At 36.2% G+C, this 22328-nt stretch overlaps 1 protein-coding gene across 6 annotated transcripts in view; it reads right to left on the bottom strand.

The window, feature by feature from the left end:
- thada (THADA armadillo repeat containing) overlaps nt 1-22328 on the bottom strand; it is a 130611-nt gene that overhangs the window by 97139 nt on the left and 11144 nt on the right. For 5 of the 6 annotated variants that reach the window (XM_067387007.1, XM_067387008.1, XM_067387011.1 and 2 more), the window contains 10 exons: nt 21361-21484; nt 21238-21273; nt 19323-19468; nt 19012-19243; nt 18262-18397; nt 18024-18160; nt 16033-16194; nt 15569-15735; nt 5170-5279; nt 1286-1418 (listed from right to left, as the gene is read on the bottom strand). In XM_067387007.1, coding sequence (XP_067243108.1) covers nt 1286-1418; nt 5170-5279; nt 15569-15735; nt 16033-16194; nt 18024-18160; nt 18262-18397; nt 19012-19243; nt 19323-19468; nt 21238-21273; nt 21361-21484 — 1383 coding nt within the window. The remainder of the gene's footprint in view (nt 1-1285; nt 1419-5169; nt 5280-15568; nt 15736-16032; nt 16195-18023; nt 18161-18261; nt 18398-19011; nt 19244-19322; nt 19469-21237; nt 21274-21360; nt 21485-22328) is intronic. The other variant, XM_067387009.1, reaches the window with a different exon arrangement.

The raw sequence follows: 22328 nt of genomic DNA, 5'->3' as shown, positions 1-22328 counted from the left end.
TTAGTTTATTTATTTATTTTTGGTTTATCGCACCATAATGTATATTGTGTCTATGTATTTGAAACATTTGAATGGACTGATAAAGGGAGCTGTAAAGTATTTTTGTTGAAGTACAATGTCGTTTTGACCATAATAATGTACTAAATCTAACTTGTATAGCCTAAATATTACAGTAGAATAGAAAAATACTATACATACATTTATAAGTAAAATCAAACTCCGAGCCTCCTGTACCCATTCTGTGACGACAAACAACTTCACTGTGCAAAGGATCATGGTGGTCCGAAGTGTCCATCAGTTATACCCTTTGAAATCCTTCATTCCGAAGGGCCCTTTAAAGTGGCCAGTTTTGAACACTTTGGTTTGGAACGACCCTTCAGTATGGTGGCCATGATTGTTTTCACTCCGAAGTGCCCTTCGGAGGGCGATATATCCCATTTGGAACACACCAAGAGTTTGTTGCCGTTTGTTGGATGCTCAGACGACCAAACAAACGCCGATTAAACATGTTCAGTCTGGTAAAAACAGACTCCAACCAACGCCAACACCTATCCAACAAACTCCAACAGACGAATTTGTTGGCGTTTGTCGGTGCGGTGTGAACTGAAACAGCTGAAAACTTTGGCGGGTTGGCGGGTGTTAATGTCAAGCCCTGATTGTTACTAAGCCTGCCCTGGGTACACCAAAACTACCCACATTTTTCTTGTCCGCTGCCCTCACAGATTCCTGCAGTTAAGCTTGGATGTACATTTACATTCCAATAAAGGTTATTGATGACATTTTGAGGAGGTGGAGTGCACAATAGACCCCTGTGGCGCGGCCTAAGCTTTTGTCCTTAATGGCATTTTTTTTCCTTACATTACTTTTACTTTTATACTTTAAGTAGTTTTGAAACCAGTACTTTTACACTTTTACTTGAGTAAAAAGCTTGAGTTGATACTTCAACTTCTACAGAAGTATTTTTAAACCCTAGTATCTATACTTCTACTTGAGTATTGAATGTGAATACTTTTGACACCAGTGCTGTGGATTTTAACTGAAATGGGAAAGATTCATTCGTTCCAGGGCTATAACTTAAGTAGTTGGAGCAACTTATTTTTTATTTATTTTATTTTTTTGAGTAATAAAGTTTATGTTTAGTAAAGTGTATGTTTGTTACAGATTATATATATATATATATATATATAAATAAAATCAGAAAAAAATGTATATATTTCTTAGGGAGGTAAAGTGTTAATTTTGGGGGGGAAAAAAAACTATGAGCATTGCTGTAAACAGTACTAACCTGGATATAGAAGGGTATTCCTGCACTCCGGCGGGTTGCACACAGTTTAGAGGAGGGGTCACTGGATTTCACTTCCTCAAGAACCTCTTTCAGCCAGTGTGCTGGCAGCTGCTGGAGCATAGCACTCCCACTCCTGACACACAGAGAGAGAGATTACAGACAAACCCACATAATGCCTTGTTGTGGAACTATGAACAAGACATTGGCTCCCATGATTGTGGGCATCCAAGTTTATGTGGTTCTCAGTTTCTCTCAGGCATTTTTGTTTACGTATTCTCAGATGTGATATTATCCACAGTTTTCAAAGCAATCTGAAAATCAAATCACATCCAAATGTGATCTCAAAGCAGAGACTATAAAATAATTGAATTTAAACACACATTCGAGGAAAACATTAGGCTAGAGCCAAGTTACATTACAGCAGAAAAGTTGTGAAGATTTAAAACAGATTTTTTTTAAAAAACAGTCTTTGTGGACTCTGTTGTTGTCAAGATCCAGTGTAGGACCATAAAACTACAACAGTACGAGAATTTACACATTACTTTTACAGTTGGTCATATTAGTCCTGGGATGTACATTACCATTTAAAATAATAAAAAATGCTGTTGTTATGAACTTTCATTCAAAGAATCCTGAAAAAAGAAGAAGAAGAAGAAGAAGAAAGACATTAAAAAACATTTTTAAAATCTTACTTCAAACTTCAAAACTTTTGAACAGTAATGTAAGTGAAGCAAATGAAAATTATTTTTCAGCAATTTCTCATTCACAAGGCTGTAATTATGAAAAGAAAGCTCAAAAAGCTGCATGATTTCAGGAATCATTCATGTCCAAAGCATAAACAGTATGGGACGATATACACAACAAGGTTTAATAATTCAGGTTAACAGTTTATTCAAATCCCTAATTCCAAAGTATGAGCAATAATAATAATAGAGATGCTTTCCTAAGCAAGCACTGTAATTACACTGCAAACCTCGGATGAATACACACATAAACACATAGCAGGAGCTGCCCAAGCGTGTGCAGGATGCCCACTTTGAGAGCGGAGAAAAATGCGAGCCTCTCGTTATGAAAAGTACCGTTATACCAGACGCGCTGGACCGAGCAGGCCAGATCAAATGATCCAAACCACACAGCAAGCGCCCACGCGCGCGCGCGCGCACACACACACACACACACACACACACACACACACACACACACACACACACACACACACACACACACACACACACACACACACACACACACACACACACACACACACACACACACACACACACACACACACACACACACACCCCTCACTCAGTAACACAAGGGGAAACCTTCAAAAGACAGCCGACGAACGCCCCACAATCAACACCTCGTAACGGCTTAGCGGTTACCGGTGGAGCCGTGTAATCACACAGCAATGCTTCTTCTCCAGAAGCACTTCTGAGACTCAATACAGACACAACTGTTAATACAGGCCGATCCAACACAAAACACACACTACTACTTCCTCAGGGATTTCAAGAAAAGTTGACATCCCAGGACTAATCATATATTTGCACGCACGTTTGGCACATTATTGATAGGGATGCCAGGAGATTGACAGGAAATAATAGGGAAAAGAGACGAACCAGACTCAAACCCACATCACCCACTTAAGCACAACATCTCAATGGCTATGCTCACCATTACAGATCAATTCCTGGTGAATATATTCCATCCATTTTTACTCATTGCATATCATGTTTCACTTTGAAATAAGTCACAAAAAGAAATAAAATGAATTGTGAACAACACGGATTCAACTTCTATTCTAGTTTGTGTTTCTTTCATTCTCTGATATGCAGCCCAAAAGCTCTCTGGTTTAAACCGGTTCAGTTTTTGACTTTCTCCTCCGCCCACTTAAAAACCCACAATACACCTACTTTCCACCATTTCTCATAACCTGGAGAGATTGAGAACACTTAATAAGGGGAGTTTAACACTGCAATTAACAGCAAAGACTAACTCGTGAAGTGCTTGCTTCATGTCGTATGAACATAAATGGCAAGGCAAAAAAAAAAATAGTTGACGTTTTTATAGCACACACTAACCAAACTTGCTTTCAAATTTAAGTTGTACGTCTTGATAACATAAGGGAGTCACTTCTGTTATTGTATACAAAGAACACTCTTTTATAACAGAACTGAGTATGTGAACAGAACATTATTTTAGAGACAAAAGACAATAACTATGAGATTCATTTTAATATTATTTACTGCATATGCTATTATAGTTTGTATTAATATTTTGATTTTGATTTAAATTGGTTTAATTTTTTAAAAAAATTGTTTTATAAGTTTTTGCTTTTCAATTTTTGAATTTTAGCTTTAGTTTCATTTCAGTTAGTCATTCTAGTACTTAAAGGGTTAGTTCACCCAAAAATGAAAAATCTGTCATTAATTACTCACCCTTATGCAATTCCAAATGCGTAAACCCTTCTTTCATCTTCGGAACACAAATTAGGATATTTTTGATGAAATCTGAGAGGTATATGACTCGTCCATAGACAGCAATTTAACAATCACTTTCAAGGTCCAGAAAGGTGTTAAAGACATCGTTAAAACGGTCGACTTAACTGCAGTGGTTCAACTTTAATTTCATGAAGAGATGAGAATACTTTTTGTGCGCAACAACAAAACAAAAAAAATAACTACTTTATTCAACAATCTCTTCTCTTCCCTGTCATTATCTTTATGTAGGTGACACAGTAGTGAAGGCTTCTGTGTTTATGTCTGAATGGTGGCTCAGTATAACGCATTCATGTGATGCTGACGCAGGAGCCGGCCAATAATAATAATAATAATAATAATAATAAGTCGGCGTTCTGATGTAGAACCTGGAAGCGCTGAATGTAAACAATGTATGACAATGACGCAAAAGAGAAGATATTGCTGAATGAATTCGTTATTTTTGTTTTGTTTTTGCGCACAAAAAGTATTCTTGTTGCTTCATAAAATTAAGGTTGAACCACCGTAGTCATGTTGATTATTTTAACAATGTTTTTAGTACCTTTCTGGACCTTGAAAGTGTTGATTATATTGCTGTCTATGGACGAGTCATATACTTCTCTTATTTAATCGAAAATATCTTAATTTGTGTTCCGAAGATGAACAAAGGTCATGAGGGTGAGTAATGACAGAATTTTCATTTTTTGGGTGATCTAACCCTTTAAAAGTAAAACAAAAATAGAAATGTTTCCTTGGTAACTAACTAAAATAAGTTTAATATTTTAATGTAATTTTCTATTTTATTTTAGCTTTATTTCAATTAACAAAAATGTATTTTAAATAGTTTTTGTTTTAGTTAATGATAACTATGACCATTTTTATTTCATGGAAAAAATAAGAAGAGAACTGCAGAGGTTAATTAAAATTACAAGAGGCTCCATCTGCAGCTCCACAGCAGCACAACCGATCTGTTGTCCCATTCATGTCACTGTCGTGAAAGCGAGCAAGTCAATTTCCTTGACCTCTGTGCAGAGAACACATTCCAAAGCTCATTAAATCTCACATTTCCAGATGTTAACAGTTTTCAAACATCCTGATTATTTGAAGCTTGTCCTTCAGGAGCCGCACTGGTTTCCAGCCCAACAGCTGAGAGGGAGTGGGGATGAGGAGGAGGGGGGCTGGACTCATTCAGGTATGAAAAGTGCTTGCCAAGCACTCCCTTATCTAAAGATGCACACTTGTTTTGTCTGAGGCCTTTGGGTTGAAAACATCTTGAATTTGCGTAATGACAAAGGAACTATTTGACTGGACAGAGAGTTGAGAAGTCAGTATGTGTGTTTTCATCATTATTAAATAACTGTTGGGTTAGCTTGTGCAATCTAATGGAGTTTGACCTCTCACCTGCAGAGCATGTCAGTGAGCCGAACAAATCCCACATAGGCCAGTTCAAACGCCCCCCTATGACGAGACTGCAGCAGCTGCTCCCGAAAGTACTTCCCCACACCTTCCACCTGAGAGAAAAACAGACAGAGATAGACAAAATGAATGTGTGAAGACACTTAAATTAAAAAGCTAGCATTTTGTAAATACTGCCTAAATAAAATATTGTGGACATCAAAAATCAATCTATATCTCTCTCTCTATATATTATATTATATATATAATTATATATTATATTATATATATCTATATCCATCTATATACAGTATATATCTATATCCATCTATATACAGTATATATCTATATCCATCTATATACAGTATATCTATATCCATCTATATATATCTATATATCTATATATCTCTCTATCTCTCTCTCATATATATATATATATATATATATATATATATATATATATATATATATATATATATATATATATATATATATATATATATATATATATATATATATATATATATATATATATTTTTATAATTAGCTGTTTGGATTTAAATTGGCTAAGAGTCTATGATTGGATTATTACTGCAGTGATTATATTTCTAGCATTTTATGTTTGGCAACAGTTCTTCTAATCCTAATTGATGGAGTGTGTAGCTTTTCATTTCTTAAACAACCATGTAGGAAGACACATCATGGCTATATTCCAGGATGACAAAGCAAAGATTCATCAGGCTCAAATTGTGAAAGAATGGCTGGGAGGGAGCATGAAGAATCATGTTCACACATGAATTGGCACCTCTGAGTCCAGACCTTAAATTCATCGAAAGTCTTTTGGGATGTGATGGAGAAGACTTTGTATTGTCAGTAATAAATCTTGACCAAAAATTGACACACCTCTTGATGGAGATAACATCATTTATTGATACATTTTTTTTTTTTTTTTGGCCAAGCAGTGTATATTCTTATGGGTTAAAAAAAAAAACCTCACTTAGGCAGGGGGACCCAACTCCACATTAATGTCTATTATAGTCCCTGTTGGACTAATGGTCAGGTGTCCCAATACGTTTGCCCTAAAGTACAATAGTGGCCAAAAGTGATGTCAAACCAAGGAAAATGGTCTTCTTTGTACTTGATACATTTTTAATAAAAAAAGTTTGAATAAAATATTTTGTATGCATGTTGTAAAGTTGTGCCAGGAGTGTAAAACTAATGTATGTGTTCCAGGATCCAATTGTATAATTTGTCATGATGATGCAATGACACATACCGAATTGTGCAGAAGTGTTCATACCAAGCTTGCAGTCATTATTCCCAGCCTGTAATTCAATAAATCCCTATGTGGCTGGTATTAGCTATATTATTAGATGTTATGTGGGTTTTAGTGAAAATGGCCGGATGGAAGAATCTGTCCTCTGACCAGATTTAGCCATCTCAACAATATCCTCCTTGGTTGCAATCGTTTTTGGATATTGCTCATGCAGGATATGAATGGTCACTATAGCCACAAAGCACAGTGAGACCACTACCATGCAGAATGTAAAGTGCTGCGGCTGGTCAGGGAAGACTAGTGAGCATTTTGACAGGAGGATGAAAATCACCTGAATACAGCCTCTAAAGATCTGGATGAGATTGTGAGGAACCTCCCATTTCATTTTGAACTGTAAGCCAACAGCTACAAAAGGCTGGATTGAGAGGTTGTGTAACAGTAAAGAAACCATTTATTAGTTTTATCAACTGCAAAAAAAACCTTGCATTTGCCAAAGAACATAAGGACTGGAGTGTGGAAGATTGGAGCAGTGTTCTGCAGTCCAACAAGACAAATTTTAACAACCTAGCATTGGATGGTGTCAGGTATGTTCGTAGTAGATGACTGGAGTGTTTTAATGCCAAATGCATGTGTTGATCAACATGGCAGGGGAAACGTAATGGCATGGGGACGCATGTCTGCAGCAGGTGTTGAAAGGATCTACAAAGTTGCTGGCACTTTGAAAACAGATCAATACTTGGAAATCCTGCTGAACACAATATAGGCAAGCCTGGAGGATCTCTTCAATTAAACTCTGAAAGGCACACATTCATGATAACAAATAAGCGTAGATAAACAGATACTATACTGTACATGTCAGCCTCTGCTCCCAAATCAACAAAACAGCTCCTCCAACAGGCAGGAAGCGGTTAAGGAGCAGCTGTTTACGTTCTACTCCAAATGCTTTAGCTTCAGTAGGACTTTATCATGCCAGACACTTCCTGTTTGCAACTTCACCTGCACCCCCCACCACTACCACCACCAAACTTTGCTTACGCTCCACGTGCACCAAGAAATTTCCCAACACAACCAGCTAATTAGTCTCAGGGTCAGTGACCTAAATAGCAGCTTTTCCTGCACGTCTAGCACTAAGAGGGGTTAATGCAAGTCTAATGCTGTTGTTTGCTGGTTGTTTTGATTCCATTAACTCAAATTCTTGTTTAATAGCTATTGAGAAAGAAAAGAAAAAAGCAAAAAAAGGTACCACAGATGGTGTGATCAGCCATCTATCAAAGACTGGATGCAGAGTGTTCCAAACTAGCAGGTTGAAAACTATTGTATAGCACAGTATTCACACAAGTAGCTCATGATTCACGTCTCAGAATGGACCAGTTCACAGTAAAAGCTGCATGTGCTTTGAATTTGAAGTGCAGTGATGTTACATTGTTTGCATTTTGACAGTCAGTCAGTTTGAGATATAAGTGTGATTGTGTGTAGGCTATCTTTGGATAAATTTGCAAAATAAAACAATTGGCTCCTCTTTGAAATCACAATTGTATTGCATTACGTTGTTTTAAACCCAAAATGTTTTACTTAAAACATTATTCATTAACAATTATTCAGTTAGACGAGTGTACAAAAAAGTAGCAGCCAGCTTATTTTTGATAGTAACTTGTAGTGTAGCTACTACTTTTTCAGAAGGGTAGCTTGATTTTATCTTCACTACTTCAACTTATGAGTAGCTTGTAGCTTGTATTATATATTCCTATATATACATCTATGTGTTGGGCATTTGCTCATTGATAAATGTCAACATTTTATTTTAAAAAACATTGTGTACATAATTTTGGCACTGTTTTGGGTCACCGCAACATCCAACACAAAACCAATTGAGATTGGACCTAAACACGAGTCAAGAGACGTTTTAGTTTTAGTAAATATTTTATTTCAGTTAGTGAGAATAATTTCTAATTTTTCAAGTTGTTTTTTTTTGTTTTTGTTTTTTTTTTAAGTGAAGCATGTAGTTTCTGCATCATTATTGACTTTTCTTTCTTTTTTTTTTTTTTTTTTAAATCAGTGCTACCTGACTAGAGAATACAAAGAAAAAAGGCTGTTGTCTTCCCTTTTGCCTTTTGGTAGGAAAACTGCAAAACCCATAATGCATATTGCCGTCGAAGGCCACTCCCACCAGTCTGCTATGGATACCCTTGATCAGAGTCAAATACCACCTTGCTTTAGTAGGAAATACTTCTTAGCAAACTTTTAGTTATAATGTTGTCAATCTGTACTGTTCTTGGGTGCAAGAATTCAAAGAGTAAACATTTAGCGGAAGCGTGTTATTTTCGGTTTACAGTGAAGGATCCAGCACATTGTTGGCAGTGGCTAAAGGCTGCAAAGAGTCATAAATATGGAGTGAACGCTGTGACGGAAAATCAGAAAATCCTCCATGTTTGTAATCAAACTTTTCAAACTGGATGACCACAAACAGTGTTTTATGCCAAACTGTAAAATGTTGTCGTGTACAGATAAGGAAGTTGTTGCCATAGTGCTCCATTTTAACCATAATTCTGTTTAAAGAGAAGACAAAGTACGATACAATTTCAGTGATAAACCTACCCTTACAAATAACTGTTCTGTTAATAACCCTCTGTCAATCCGACAGTCCATGGGCAAGGATACAAAAAAGCAGAAGTATAATCTGTAGTTTTCACGAAAGCCCTGGAGCTGTCAAAAGTCTTTTGCTGACAAATAATAATCCAGGTAGGACAGAGAAATATTGTTAATTTACATATACTATTGATATTGTAACAACACAAAGAGGGTTAAAAATCTGCAGTTACACTTTAACAGTAACAACACCGTTTCAAACCCAGCAGCTTTTTGTTGGTCAACGTGGTGAACCTGCTGTGAAATCTGTATGTGGAAATCTTTCACTCTCATGAGAAATTCCAGATAGCATGTCACCTATTGAATTGTCTAGATTTTACCAACAAAAATTTGGCAAACAGTAAATGTAAAAATGTACATACACTATCAACTCTCGAAACGGTTCAAGCTAATGCAGCAGAATGTAAACAGTACAGAATGTAAACAGAGTACAGTACTCAAACTTATGACTGCCACTGGATCATCCAAATTAGTCAGAACTCTCTCAGCTTAGTCCAAAGGGGATAGAGAGGTCTCAGCTTAACCAAAGCCATGGGGAAGCCAGATAGATTTAACTCCCTTAGCTCCATATTAGTCCATCTATCCAAACTAAAGATGCAAGACATTCCTGAGACAAATGTGTAGGACCTTAATTTCTCACCAACTTTCTCAAAGGCAATCTTCGCAACAGAAACTGGCAAATTTGACTGTAAAGAGCATTTGATGGTCAATTCTTTGGGTACCACAATGATGGTGAAAAGGATCCCCTACTGAGAAGCAGTTTACTTCTAACTCAAGGAATATACACCATCAAGATGTGACTAACTGCTTGCAGTTGCCATGGTGCCTCCACAGTCTGAAAACATGTGCTACGTTTCCACAGCGACGGAGGACATAACAGGATGCAGGACACACACATTTGGGAAACAGAAACTTCACTATCATAAACACACGCTCGGTCCGAACCCTCTGAAGAAATGTGGTCTGGAAAAAGATGTTGTATGAGGCATAAACACAAACCACAAACACAAGCCATGTGGACCCCGGCAGCATCATTAGATCATCCTTTACATAACAGGCGAATATGCCATGGTAACCACACCAGTGACATCACTGAATAACTTCACTCCATCTGTTAAAGCACTGAAGTCATTTAGCAGGACAGAGCAGCGAAAATAACAATTGTACTGACACATAAACGCACTCACTGAGGCCGTTGGCTGATCAGCACAAATTCCCACTCTGAAACCTTCGCACAGATATCAAGTAACAGTTCTAATGATATATTACTTCATTTTTCTGTAAGTGCAAGAGATGTTGCAAGGTCTGCTCACTCCCTTGCTAATTTCTGGATTTGGAAACTACATCTATCTATCAAGAAAACAAAGTGGGAACATTTGAACAAGCTGTCTGGCCTTGGCCGAAGAAATACTCTTAGCTTAAGACATCAAAAACAAATTTAAGAGTTTAAACCTTCTGCCCCATAACTGCTATGCAAAATCTGCTCTACAAATGTACCTTAAAATCGTACTGGGTCAGACACTGTAGAGCTCAGAAAATTACAAAAAAGCACCATAAGAATATCCATACAGTCGGTCCAATGTTTTCTTCTGAAGTCATACAACAGTTTTATGTGAAAAACAGACAATTCTTAGCCTCCCACTATACATGTAATTTTAATTTGAAATTCTGTATTCACTTCATCAGTCAGAAGATATGCCAAATCACTAAAATCAAACCCATGTGACTCATTTTCATGTAGTATTTAAGGAATAATTTGTGATAAAAATTTCTATTAGAAAATAATGCACACCCGAGGAGGTAATGTGGCTACGATGCGAATCGGGTGTGCATTATTTTCTAATAATTCAATGGACCGGAGTCAATTATTCTGTATATATATTACGGTTACCACATCACAAAACATTGTTCAGATGTTGTATTTCAAGACATTTGTCAGGTTTTTGTCCTTAAAATACTCTTGTGTGTGGGACTAATTTTTTACGCATCTCAACCCACACCTGTTGCTAATTCCGAAACGTCACTTTAGAGCTAATAACGGAGGCTTGAGCCTTGATAGCAGACTAATGCAGTTATTAATGCATTTATTAGAGGGAGTGAGTGAGAAAGAGAAAGAGAAAGAGAATGAGAAAGAGAGAGATTAAGTGTATGTGAATTACCTGAGTTTGTGCGTCTCACAACAGTGCTCACCAGCAGCATCTCTAATAGCGAAACTATGTTTATCTGCTTCAAGAACAGCGCTTTTATTACCTTGCTAGTGAGAAATGTCATGTAGCTTTTAATTTGTTAAACTATTTTACTGATAAAATCAGAGCATTAGAACAATGTGTGCTTAGAACTTTTGTGGCAAAAAAACATGGAAGTAATTTGTAATTATCTTATCATTTGATATATTTATTTGGTCGGTCAGTGTCGTTGTGTCTTTTGGTTCTTTTGCTGTTGTAGGCTGTAAGGACCTTTGAAATAACTCAAATCATTTGGCGAAGTGATATGGACATGCAATGTGGTGAAGACCTGCCTGGAACTACTTTCGCCCATAAGTTTTATCTGAAAATAATTGCACACCCCTAGAATGTTCGTCAACCAATCAGATTCAAGCATTCAACAGCCCCCGTAGTATAAATTTGAATAAATACAAGATAAAGAGATGGAATGCAAATAATGGCTAACACTGTGCCAGACGCGATGCCCACACACCCTTCTGAATGGCTGCGATTTTTGATTGAGTTTGATGCATCTCATAGCCATGTCATGTCTGTCATGACACACAAACTGCTTGTTGCTGAAATCATACATTACATTGTGTAGGACACGGTGTTAGACTATTTAGTGCATTGCTTCTGTAGACAAAAACTAAACATTTTTGTTAACTGAAAAACTGAAACTTATATACATTCAGGATTCCAAATAAAACAAAGAAATATTTTTTTTCAAATAAATTTAAGTTTTAAATAAACATGCATTAAACATGAAATTGCGACTAGAAAGCAATACCACTAGACTGTGCTGAGAAATTTAATACATTTTTAAATGATACCATTTGATGAATTAAGTTTGGCAACTCTACAATGCTAAATGTTAAAAATAAATAAACCAAAAAAAAACTAAAAAAAAAAAAAAAAACTAAAATAGCAGAGTAAATAAAATAAATAAAATTACAAAAACAATTATATAGAGAAGATACAAATTAAAATCTAAAAAAAAAAAAAAAACATTAACCATCAACAATTAACCATTGTTATAGTGTTTTTGTTTTTTGAAGTTCAACAACTTCCTTTCAAATTTCTTGTATGGATCTCTTGTTTAACATAGAAAAAGTTAGCCATATGGGTTTGGATGAACATAAGGTTGAGTAAATGATGACCTTTCTAGGCAATCTATTCACTTACGGCCAGAAGGTTTTAGGACAAGGCCCATTTGAGAAAGGGAATTTTTACTTTAGGCCTCAAGCTATTTTTTGCTTGGTTCAATGTAGAGTGAATGTACACAGACACTGTTACAAACACATGTTCATATTATACTTAAAGTGCTCATGGCTTTAAGGCAGTGAGATTTTGAACATACACCAGGATGTAGGAAACGTTCATGTTTATATATCGTATTGGCACATAGAACAGAGATGCTGCCAGAACAACTGCTGCAAGAGTCTCAGGTGTAAATAGCTGGTGAATGAGTTCAGTGTGAAGTGGTTCAGCTCTTCAGGGAAAAAGGAAGCCATTTGAAAAGAATGCAGGATAGGAAAGGTAGTCGGCCCATTAAACAGCAGGCTGGTCTGAAATGAAAGCACTATGCTAAGAGGGCACATGCTAATTGAAGCCGGGCACAGCAGGAGACAACATATACGTTCACATGGTTTAAACTACTGCCGACGGAAAATAACTGCCCTGCTAAACACAGGCAGCTGGCACGGTTCATGTTGAATTAGAGTACAGCACTGCTCCAAACCCTAGTGAGCTGTATACCGAGCCTCCATTTCAAAACATCATAAGCACACTTTTATCCTGTAAAAATGCATTATATGAATTTAGGATAATATTCTCATATAAACATTGATCAACGAACATAAACAGGAGCTCAATCGTACTTGTTTGACACACGAGAACAAACCTCACCGGTTCTTGCAGAACCTCAAACATGCTGCATAACACATCAGAATGAACCTCATTGGTTCTTGCATATCGCATGCTTAAGCTCCCGTTTAACATATCTAATGTTTGCGTTGATGAAGGTTTATATCTGAATTATCTGAATATATCTAAATTAAATCTGTTCATCATATAAAGTTATCAAGTCTTTTCATAAAATTTGGACTAAACGACTCAATTCATTTTAGTTTTACAATTCCTTCATGAATTGTCTGAAGCGTGAAAGTGGTAGTTACGTAGCTGTAAATGGAGGGACAGAAAGCTCTGAGATTACATTAAAATATCTTCATTTGTGTTTCAAAGTCTTACAGGTTTGGAATGACATGAGGGTGAGTAAATGATGACAATCTTTTGAGTGAACTAACCCTTTAATATTCGGACAGTATTTTCATGACTATTAAAGGATTAGTCCACTTTCAAATTAAAATTTCCTTATAATTTACTCACCCCCATGTCATCCAAGATGTTTATGTCTTTCTTTCTTCAGTCGAAAAGAAATATTCCAGGATTTTTCTCATTATAGTGGACTTCAATGGACTCCAAAGGTTGAAGGTCAAAATTACAGTTTTAGTGCAGCTTCAAAGAGCTCTACACATTCCCAGACGAGGAAGAAGGGTCTTATCTAGAGAAACAATAGGTCATTTTCTAAAAAAAAAAAATTAAATTATATATACGTTTTAACCATAAATGCTCGTCTTGAACTAGCTCTCTTCTTCTTCCCTATTAGAATTCCGGCAACGTAGACGCTGCTGAGTGTATTACTGCTCTCCACAGGTCAAAGTTTGAACTAAATTCTCATATACAATATGCTTGTACTAGTATATAACAATTAGTTCAAACTTTGACCTGTGGAGGGCAGTAATACCTGCGTGAAGCAAATTTTTGATTTGATAAAAATATATTGAAAAAAAGAAAAACAAAAACACACACATATACATACATACACACACATACATATATATATATACATATATATATATATACATATATATATATATATATATATATATATATATATATATATATATATATATATATATATATATATATATATATATATATATATATATATATATATATATATATTTATATATATATATATATTAATTTATTTATTTTTTATTTAATACTTATATTTTAAAGTGAAAAATGCAAATTGAGACTGAATTCCCTGTGTGACACTTCACATTTGACAGTTTTTCATTGAAATGAAAATTTCAATGAAATTTCATTTTTACTGTAAATTTAAAGGGGCTATATGTAAGAATTTGCATGTGTTTATCACTTTTTGTTTTTGAACAGCTTGTAACGATACTCAAAAAAATGAGACCTTCCCCAACTTCCCCAGCCTTTTCTATGAAAGGCTGTAGATTGATGTTTATGTGAAGGACTTTTTGTGTTTTTGCATGGAAAATCAAAAGGATGTGACCTTTACACATGCTCCTGAGAGCCTCTCTTCCATTCAAAGACAGATTAAATTAATTCTTATACAATGTTCAGGAGAATGCTGAAAGAGCCATTCTTTACTGTATTGTCAATGTGTCATCCAAAGAAAAGGGATTCATTCAAACTATAGTCTCACATAGCCAGATCTATAGTTTATAGTATCAAATATACTTTGTAATCAAACTATCATAACAGTGTGATTTTAATTACCTCATCTGTCAACATGATGCCGGGGAACTGCAAACCTTGTGCAAACACATCCACATTGCCATGATTCTTTCTCAAATGCTGCTTTCTCACTGCTGTCATTTTTGTTGTGTGATTATTTTGTTATTGAGGGGGACACGCGCAGGACATATTTACATTATTTTTTGTTCCCTGCTTCCTCACATTCAAGCTAAGACGTTCCATACAGGATAGGATTCCATCTTAGAAAGAAGCCTACTATGGAGGAGAGTAGACACCGAGGCAGCTCCCTAGGGATTAGAACAGAGTCTTTGAGGTTGTACTGGAAATACGTTTGACATTTTCCTTTTAATGGGCGCCAGGCTCAGCTTTATGGCAAATGAAGTTGTATTCACCGTGATCACATTTCCTGACGCCTCTTCAGGGGCTGTTCACTAGACCATATTTAAGTCTGTATTAGCTATTACCATGATGTCTCATCTCTCGGCCCTGAGCTCAAAAAGATCAGCTTACTGGTAAAAGTCTCCGCTCTACAGTATGAGGTACAGTTCTCCATTATATCTTACTCGCTTATGTAACCGAGATCTTGGCTTCAGGGAGAGCCCGGTGGCTTCTATTATAACAGGCTCTGTGTTGAGTGTGTGTGTGTGTAAGCCTGTCAGTAAAAACTAGATCAGGTGACACCTGTCGAGTGTCTGTGTCTGACCTGGTCCTCCGTGATAACTCCTCTGCTGTCAGGGTATGTGAGAGGACAGTACAGGGTCATGCTCTGACACAGATGACCCAGTAACATGGACACCTCTTTCATGGTCCTCCAGCAACAAACCAGTACCATCTGAGCAGTGACTCGATAGGCTTCTCCATCACTACCACCTAGACAACATAAATAAACACACACAAATAAGCATTCAGGAAACTATCTGATCAAATGTCGGCCTCTCATGGACAGGACACGTATTACAACAATACCACCCTCATTTGAAATTAATTATGGCTAAAAGTATGATGTGAAAAAATTTCAACACTTACTATATGCATCATACTAATGGATTTATGACATGCCTCAATGTATGAAATTTGAGTTCAAACTGAGCTTTTTGATACAGATATTATGGTAAAGGGCAATAAGGTGGAGGAACTATCTCTAGTAATGGGCAAATGTGTTTGTACCAGCGTTACAGATTTGTCGTTTATGAACGGTGTTCTCTGGCTCTTTCTGCTCGCTGTTATGGTCGGTCTCACTGGGGTTCAGCTCTCTGGCACTGGTGAAAAAGTCATTTGTGTCACGAGGCTGAATCTCCTGCAGGATTTTCTGTAGGTCAGCACTGGTCTCTGTGGAGAAAGTACAATATTTAATGTAATAACACGCATACAACTGAATAATATGAAGTGAAATAACAGTGTCCTGACTCTAAACTCTAAACTGTCCTAACTCTGTGGCATGCTTCTAGAGTTAGACTTGCTAAAAATAATAATATTAATACATCTACCCAAGAGGTTTACTCTAGCTGTAGATAAGAGGTTTACAGAGGAAATAAACCTCCTTAAATTCTAACGATGGAGTGCACTGCCATTGAAAATTCCATGTAATCACCTAAATTGGAAACTGTTAATGAAAACTGCCCAAACATATACACTTTTTTTAAACAGTTTTTTTATTTAATGGAGAGAACATCACAGAATTATATAAATGAAGGTCAGTGTCATAAAAAACAACAAGTCTATTCCAATGGTTGCATTTTTCAAGATTACTGGCTGATTGCAGGAATGGAATAAACAATACTCCAACTGCACTCTGAATAGATACCCAGTGTTCGAATTACATGTGTCATAACATAACAATTAATCATAATAAAGCGATAAAGCTTAGTACACTTATCAAAACAAAGGCTGCAATTTAAGTATATAGTTTGTTGAACAGTGTTTCAGAGTGAAGAGCGGCATTTTGTTCATTTACATGCAAGCAATTTATCATGTTATTTTTAGTGTCTGGAAGTGTCTGAATGCTTAAAAGTGAAGAATTTAAAGTTATGCTTTTTAGTATATTCCCTTTCATGCAATGTGCGGTTTGTGAATATAGCTGTTTGTGAATGTAAAAGGTCTGCAAAGATTCAAAGGGCGAGCTAAATGTTGTTATTGCCTGCCCAATGAAAGAACCAATTCTAAACTGCTTGAAATGAGTCGTCAGCAATTCCAGTCTTGCTTCCTGCATGAATCTACGAAGGTTTTTAACCAATTTGCATAATGCCAGCCTATGATCTTCATTGGCTGCACACAAACAAAGGGACTGAATTTATAGTTTATAGAGAATCTTTTGTCGAACCGTTTGAGACACTGTGAGAAAAAAGATGATGCTGCAATGCATATAATGTGAAAAAAATGTTTTTTTGACCTTGGATGCATGTAAACCTATTGTAGGAGACCTCCAAAACAAAATTAGGAACTTTTAAAATAGCATAACAGGGGCACTTTAACACATAAATATTAGTATTGTAACTTGTAGTGTCAAATATCAAATATTCATTTTTATTTTACAGTATAACTGTGATTTACATCTGCAATAGTCTACTTTTTAATAATTAGAGTTTATGATAATATTTATAATTATTATTATTGTGCCATTAATTACTTTGAATGTGTTGTTAAATTATTGAAATATTAACTTAAAATTTCAGGGGGTACTTACAAGTAAATATTTTACGTACTATATAAGAACTCCAGCTGACAAAACAAAAAGTAGAAAAAAAAATCTAATTTAATAACTTTCTCTTTTTGAATTTTCTCTTTTATTAGACATAAATCAACATAATCCAACAAGTAATGCTATATAATATTAATAAAATGAATAAGTTGCAATGTTGCTGGATAACTGTACACTAAATTCTGCATTGTGTCCAACACCACCAATTAAGATGTTCTTCCTCACCTTGACTTGAAAATCCTTCTCTACATTTTCATATTATTCCATGTTTTTCCATGCGTAATTTAAAGCAGTTCTGCTCACTAACAGTCACAGAAATATATCTATCGCAGTATAAACAGTATAGCAATCGGTTTACGCGTTTCTACTTTCACGCGGTACATACCACTCACTAGGATAGATGCACTGCTTTACAAGGTAGTGGCTGTTTAGGACTCAGGATAGTGTTAGATGCATTTACCAGACTCTGTATCCATGGGAATAAGGCCCTCAGGGGAAGAGCTCTGAACCACAGGTGACACTACATCTGACATCCTGTAGCACAGGCCTATGAGCTCTGACACAACAGCCCTCCATTGAGACAGCAGTACAAGTGATCTAAAGACACAGAAATATATCAACCACACGTACACCCGTCAAAATGAATGCTAAGACCTTTTGTAAGTAGATGATTAAAGGTTAAGTATACGTGGAAGTACCCAGTGTTGAGCTGTTGCAGAACTGCAGTTATGCAGTGAGCTCTGCCATATAAAGGACATGAAGCAGCAGCCTGCAGAAGAGATGACTCTGCCTTCAAAATCTCTTCTTTCAGACAAATCATCAGCCACTGCACCACTAAAACATCACAAATGCATTTTCTAATTTATATATCAATATACAGAGTTAAAGCAATAGCAAAAAATGGTCTCATTGGTCATTTTCACTGATAAACACAAGTATGTATTTTGTATTTGAAAGTATGCATCTCTGTTTTCTACAAATAAACACTGATCAACACACATGCTATTAGCACATCAAATATGGTAAGAGGAAGCTCAACAGTACTTACTTGACACTTGGCTCTAGGTGTATTTGCACTGATCAATGTTTATATGTGAATAAAAGTCTAAATTATGGGGGGAGGGTAACAGATGACAGCTATTCTTTTAAAAATAACTATTCTATAAGGAATGGTAACACGGTTTTTGAAGTCTTGAACATGCGTTTACTTTCATAATTAAATTATGGAAATGCTGGAGATTCCTGAAAATTGACATGCTGTTTACATCAACAATCTTTCAGACTGCAGCCTGGATCATACATCTACCCATCAGTGCTGGGCATCTAACACCAGGGATGGATTGCGATGCCCTGGGCACGGACTTGTCCTGATATCACTTGCACTCCAATTTCATATTTTTGAGGTTTTAGGTGTTGCTCTCCAATTTCTAGTGCCCTGTCTAGTGTACCTGCCAAGGTGTTCTGCTCCAGAGTGGAAGCCTCAGATGCCTGAGACTGGTTCAGTGCTGGTAGCCGGAGAGGGATGTACTGCTTTTGGATACAGCCGAGTAACGCGTCCTGCAGACCCGGCTGGTGCAGCAGCAGATTGAGAAGATGAGCAGCAGTGATGCTGTCGAAGGGTTTGGTGCTTGTGCTGAGATCCAGAGCGACCAGCAGCAAAGACTGTAAACTCTCTGGCTCCTACACAAATGAGGAAAAGCATTCATATTCATTTGAACATTACTTAATACTAGTGTCAGACTAGTATTTTCATACTGACCTGAAGTCGCACTGCTTCAGGGGGCAGTTTTTGTAAGAGGTTGCAGGCGAGCTTTTTGACTTCAAGGAAGTTGCTTGAAAGGCAGTACAGCACAGCTTGGGCATGAGATACACTTACTGATTCTCCAAGAGCAAAACCAACAGAGCCTGAAAAAGAGGTAAAGAGATGAATTGATGAGATAGAGAAGACTAGTGGTCGATCAATGTGGATTTCTTTGATGGGCGATACCAATATCTTAAAGAGCAGGGTGGCCGATGGCTGATATAAAGTCGATATACATTTATATTATATAATATTATTTAATTTCAATTTAAAAAGGTAGTAAATAACACATGCACAACAAGTTCTGCAATTAAAATTATATTTTATAATTCATGCATTTATAATTTATACATTTAGACTGTATCATAGTACCATAGTACTGAGTCTGCCCTCATTAGATTTACATATGATTTGCTCTTTTCATCTTATCGTGTTTGTACCCTCTATTATGTTACTGTATCTTAGTGCTGCATTTGATACTATTAACCACAACATTCTTTTGAATGGATTCGAAAATGATGTTGACAATAGTGAAATTGCATTGGAATGGTTCAAATCATATTTATCTGACCGTTACCAATTTGCAGCAGTAAATTAAGAGGTGTCATATCGATCACAAGTTTGACAAGTATGGAGTACCGGAAGGCTCAGTACTAGGACCGTTGCTTTTCACCCTGTACATGCTACCCTAGGGAGATATCATTAGGAAGCATGGCGTTAGTTTTCACTGTTATGCTGATGATACTCAGCTCTATAATTCTTTGCATAATAAATAATAAAAAATAAATAAATAAATTTAAAAAAACAAGATTTTAGTTATTGGACCAAAAACCTAGAATACAGGTAATAACCTAGAATACTGTCCAAGACTTGATGGCTACTCTGTCAAGTCTCTGTCGTCAGTTAGGAACCTGGGTGTGATGTTTTTGATACAAATCTTTCATTTGAAAGCAACATTTCTAGCATCAATAAAACTACATTTTTCCATCTTAAAAATATATCTACATTACATAACATATGCTCTCAATGACAAACACAGAAAAGTTAGTTCATGTGTTCATGACCTCAAGGCTAGATTATTGTAATGCTCCACAGAGTGGTTGCCCTGCACACTTAATAAATAAACTCCAGCTGGTCCAAAACGCAGCAGCTAGAGTTCTTACTAGAACCAGGAAGTATCACCGTATTAGCACGGTTCTGTCAACACTGTGTTGGCTCCCTATTATACCCAAATATACTGGTTACATTGTAAGAAGAATGGCATCTACACTAATATTAGTCTGTCTGTTTCATCCTTATGCAGGCAGCAGAGACTGTGTCTACTACAAGACACAAGACACAACATCCATCGGGCACAGATCCTCAGCAAAGACCACTTCGGCTCCATACTGAAAGAGCTATATAAATAAAGGTGACTTGCCATAATATTTACTAAAATAATTAGAAATAAATTATTTGAAAATTAATCAATTTGAAGAAAAAAAATAAAATGGAAGAAACAAAAATACTATGGACGTCAATGATTACCGTCAACTGTCTGATTACCAACATTCAAAATATCTTTTTAGTTCAAACAGGAGAAAAACTCAATTCAGAACTCATACTCATACTCAGTACTCAAAGTATTCATACAATTTTCATTTTTGGGTGAACTATCCCTTTAAATAGGTATTAGATGTTTAAAAATGTGCTTTTACTATTCAATTATTAGAACTGTTAAACTAATAAAGACGGAGAAAGGGCACTTCTCTAGGTCTGCACTGGATTCTCGGTGTGGTCAAAATAAAAGGTCTCAGAAAAAAAGAAAAAAGTATCGCTGATGCTAATGCAAGTGAAAAATTTTTTTTTTACAAATATCGTTCAATATCACTACCCTTGGCAGTTTCAGTCCTTCCAGTTCCACATCCTTCTAAGTTGTGCAAGGAAAAAAAAAAAAAAATTAAAAACTCATCAGGCTAGCGTTTAACAGGTTTTAGGAGGGAAGACTGGATAATACCTGTGTTAAAGGTGAAATGTTCAGCGATCAGCAGCAGCAGGTGCAGAGCCATCAGACACCTGGAAAATGAGGCTCCTGGATGAAGCACCTGGAATAGAGTCTCACAGAACCAGCATAGGAACTCCTGATTTAAAAAACAAACAAAAAAAAAAAACAAACAGAAAATAGCTTTTTAATTTTGGAACTGAGCTGTGCTTGGCTGTATAAAACTCTCCAGCGTGATTCTAGGGTGCACTAGAACAGTGGTTCTCAAACTTTCTGACTTAAAGGTCCCTGTTGTCGAACACAACATTCAGAGGGGACCCTCCCATATAGGCCAAGATATCCAGTATCTGCTGTATTTATGACAAATCTGCTAGTTTTCCACTTTCTTTTTTATTAATAGAAACTCTGAGTGTTGATATATTAAATTAACTCATTTTGTTTCATTTTGTGATTCCCAAAAATTCATGGACTGTATGATGTTAAATAAAAACAATAGAGTGCTGCAGTGATGATGTATTTTTGTAGGCTAAAACATTAAAAAGCATCATATTACCCCTTTACGTAGTAGACTGGACTAGCTCCACAATCCTTCCTTGTCTCGCAACAATACTAAACACTGACTCCAATTATTAATAAGGTACATTTCCCTCAAATATGACTCATCTCAACTAACAGAACTCCTGCTAATGGGAAAAGCACTTTTTTTCTTATGTTATCTTAATGTTTATTGCTTCATGTGTGTCTCCTGTATTCAACACATCACTCAATGGTCATGTAATCAGAGGACTCTCTGATGCTAATGTTCCTTGGCACTTCTTGCGGTTTAGATAAGCATTTCTAAATTCACTCCTTTTGCTATATTTTCCAAGGTCATTTTTGGTTTAGTTATACACCATCTAATCAGTCTCAGATGCAAAAATGCCTATTGAGTAAAATCATTTGCACAGACAAAGATTCAAGACCAATGAAAGTACTGTCTGTGG

The sequence above is a fragment of the Chanodichthys erythropterus genome, chromosome 5 (genome assembly GCF_024489055.1).
Source record: "Chanodichthys erythropterus isolate Z2021 chromosome 5, ASM2448905v1, whole genome shotgun sequence".
Lineage (NCBI taxonomy): Eukaryota > Metazoa > Chordata > Actinopteri > Cypriniformes > Xenocyprididae > Chanodichthys > Chanodichthys erythropterus.
This window is presented reverse-complemented; position numbering and strand designations above follow the sequence as displayed.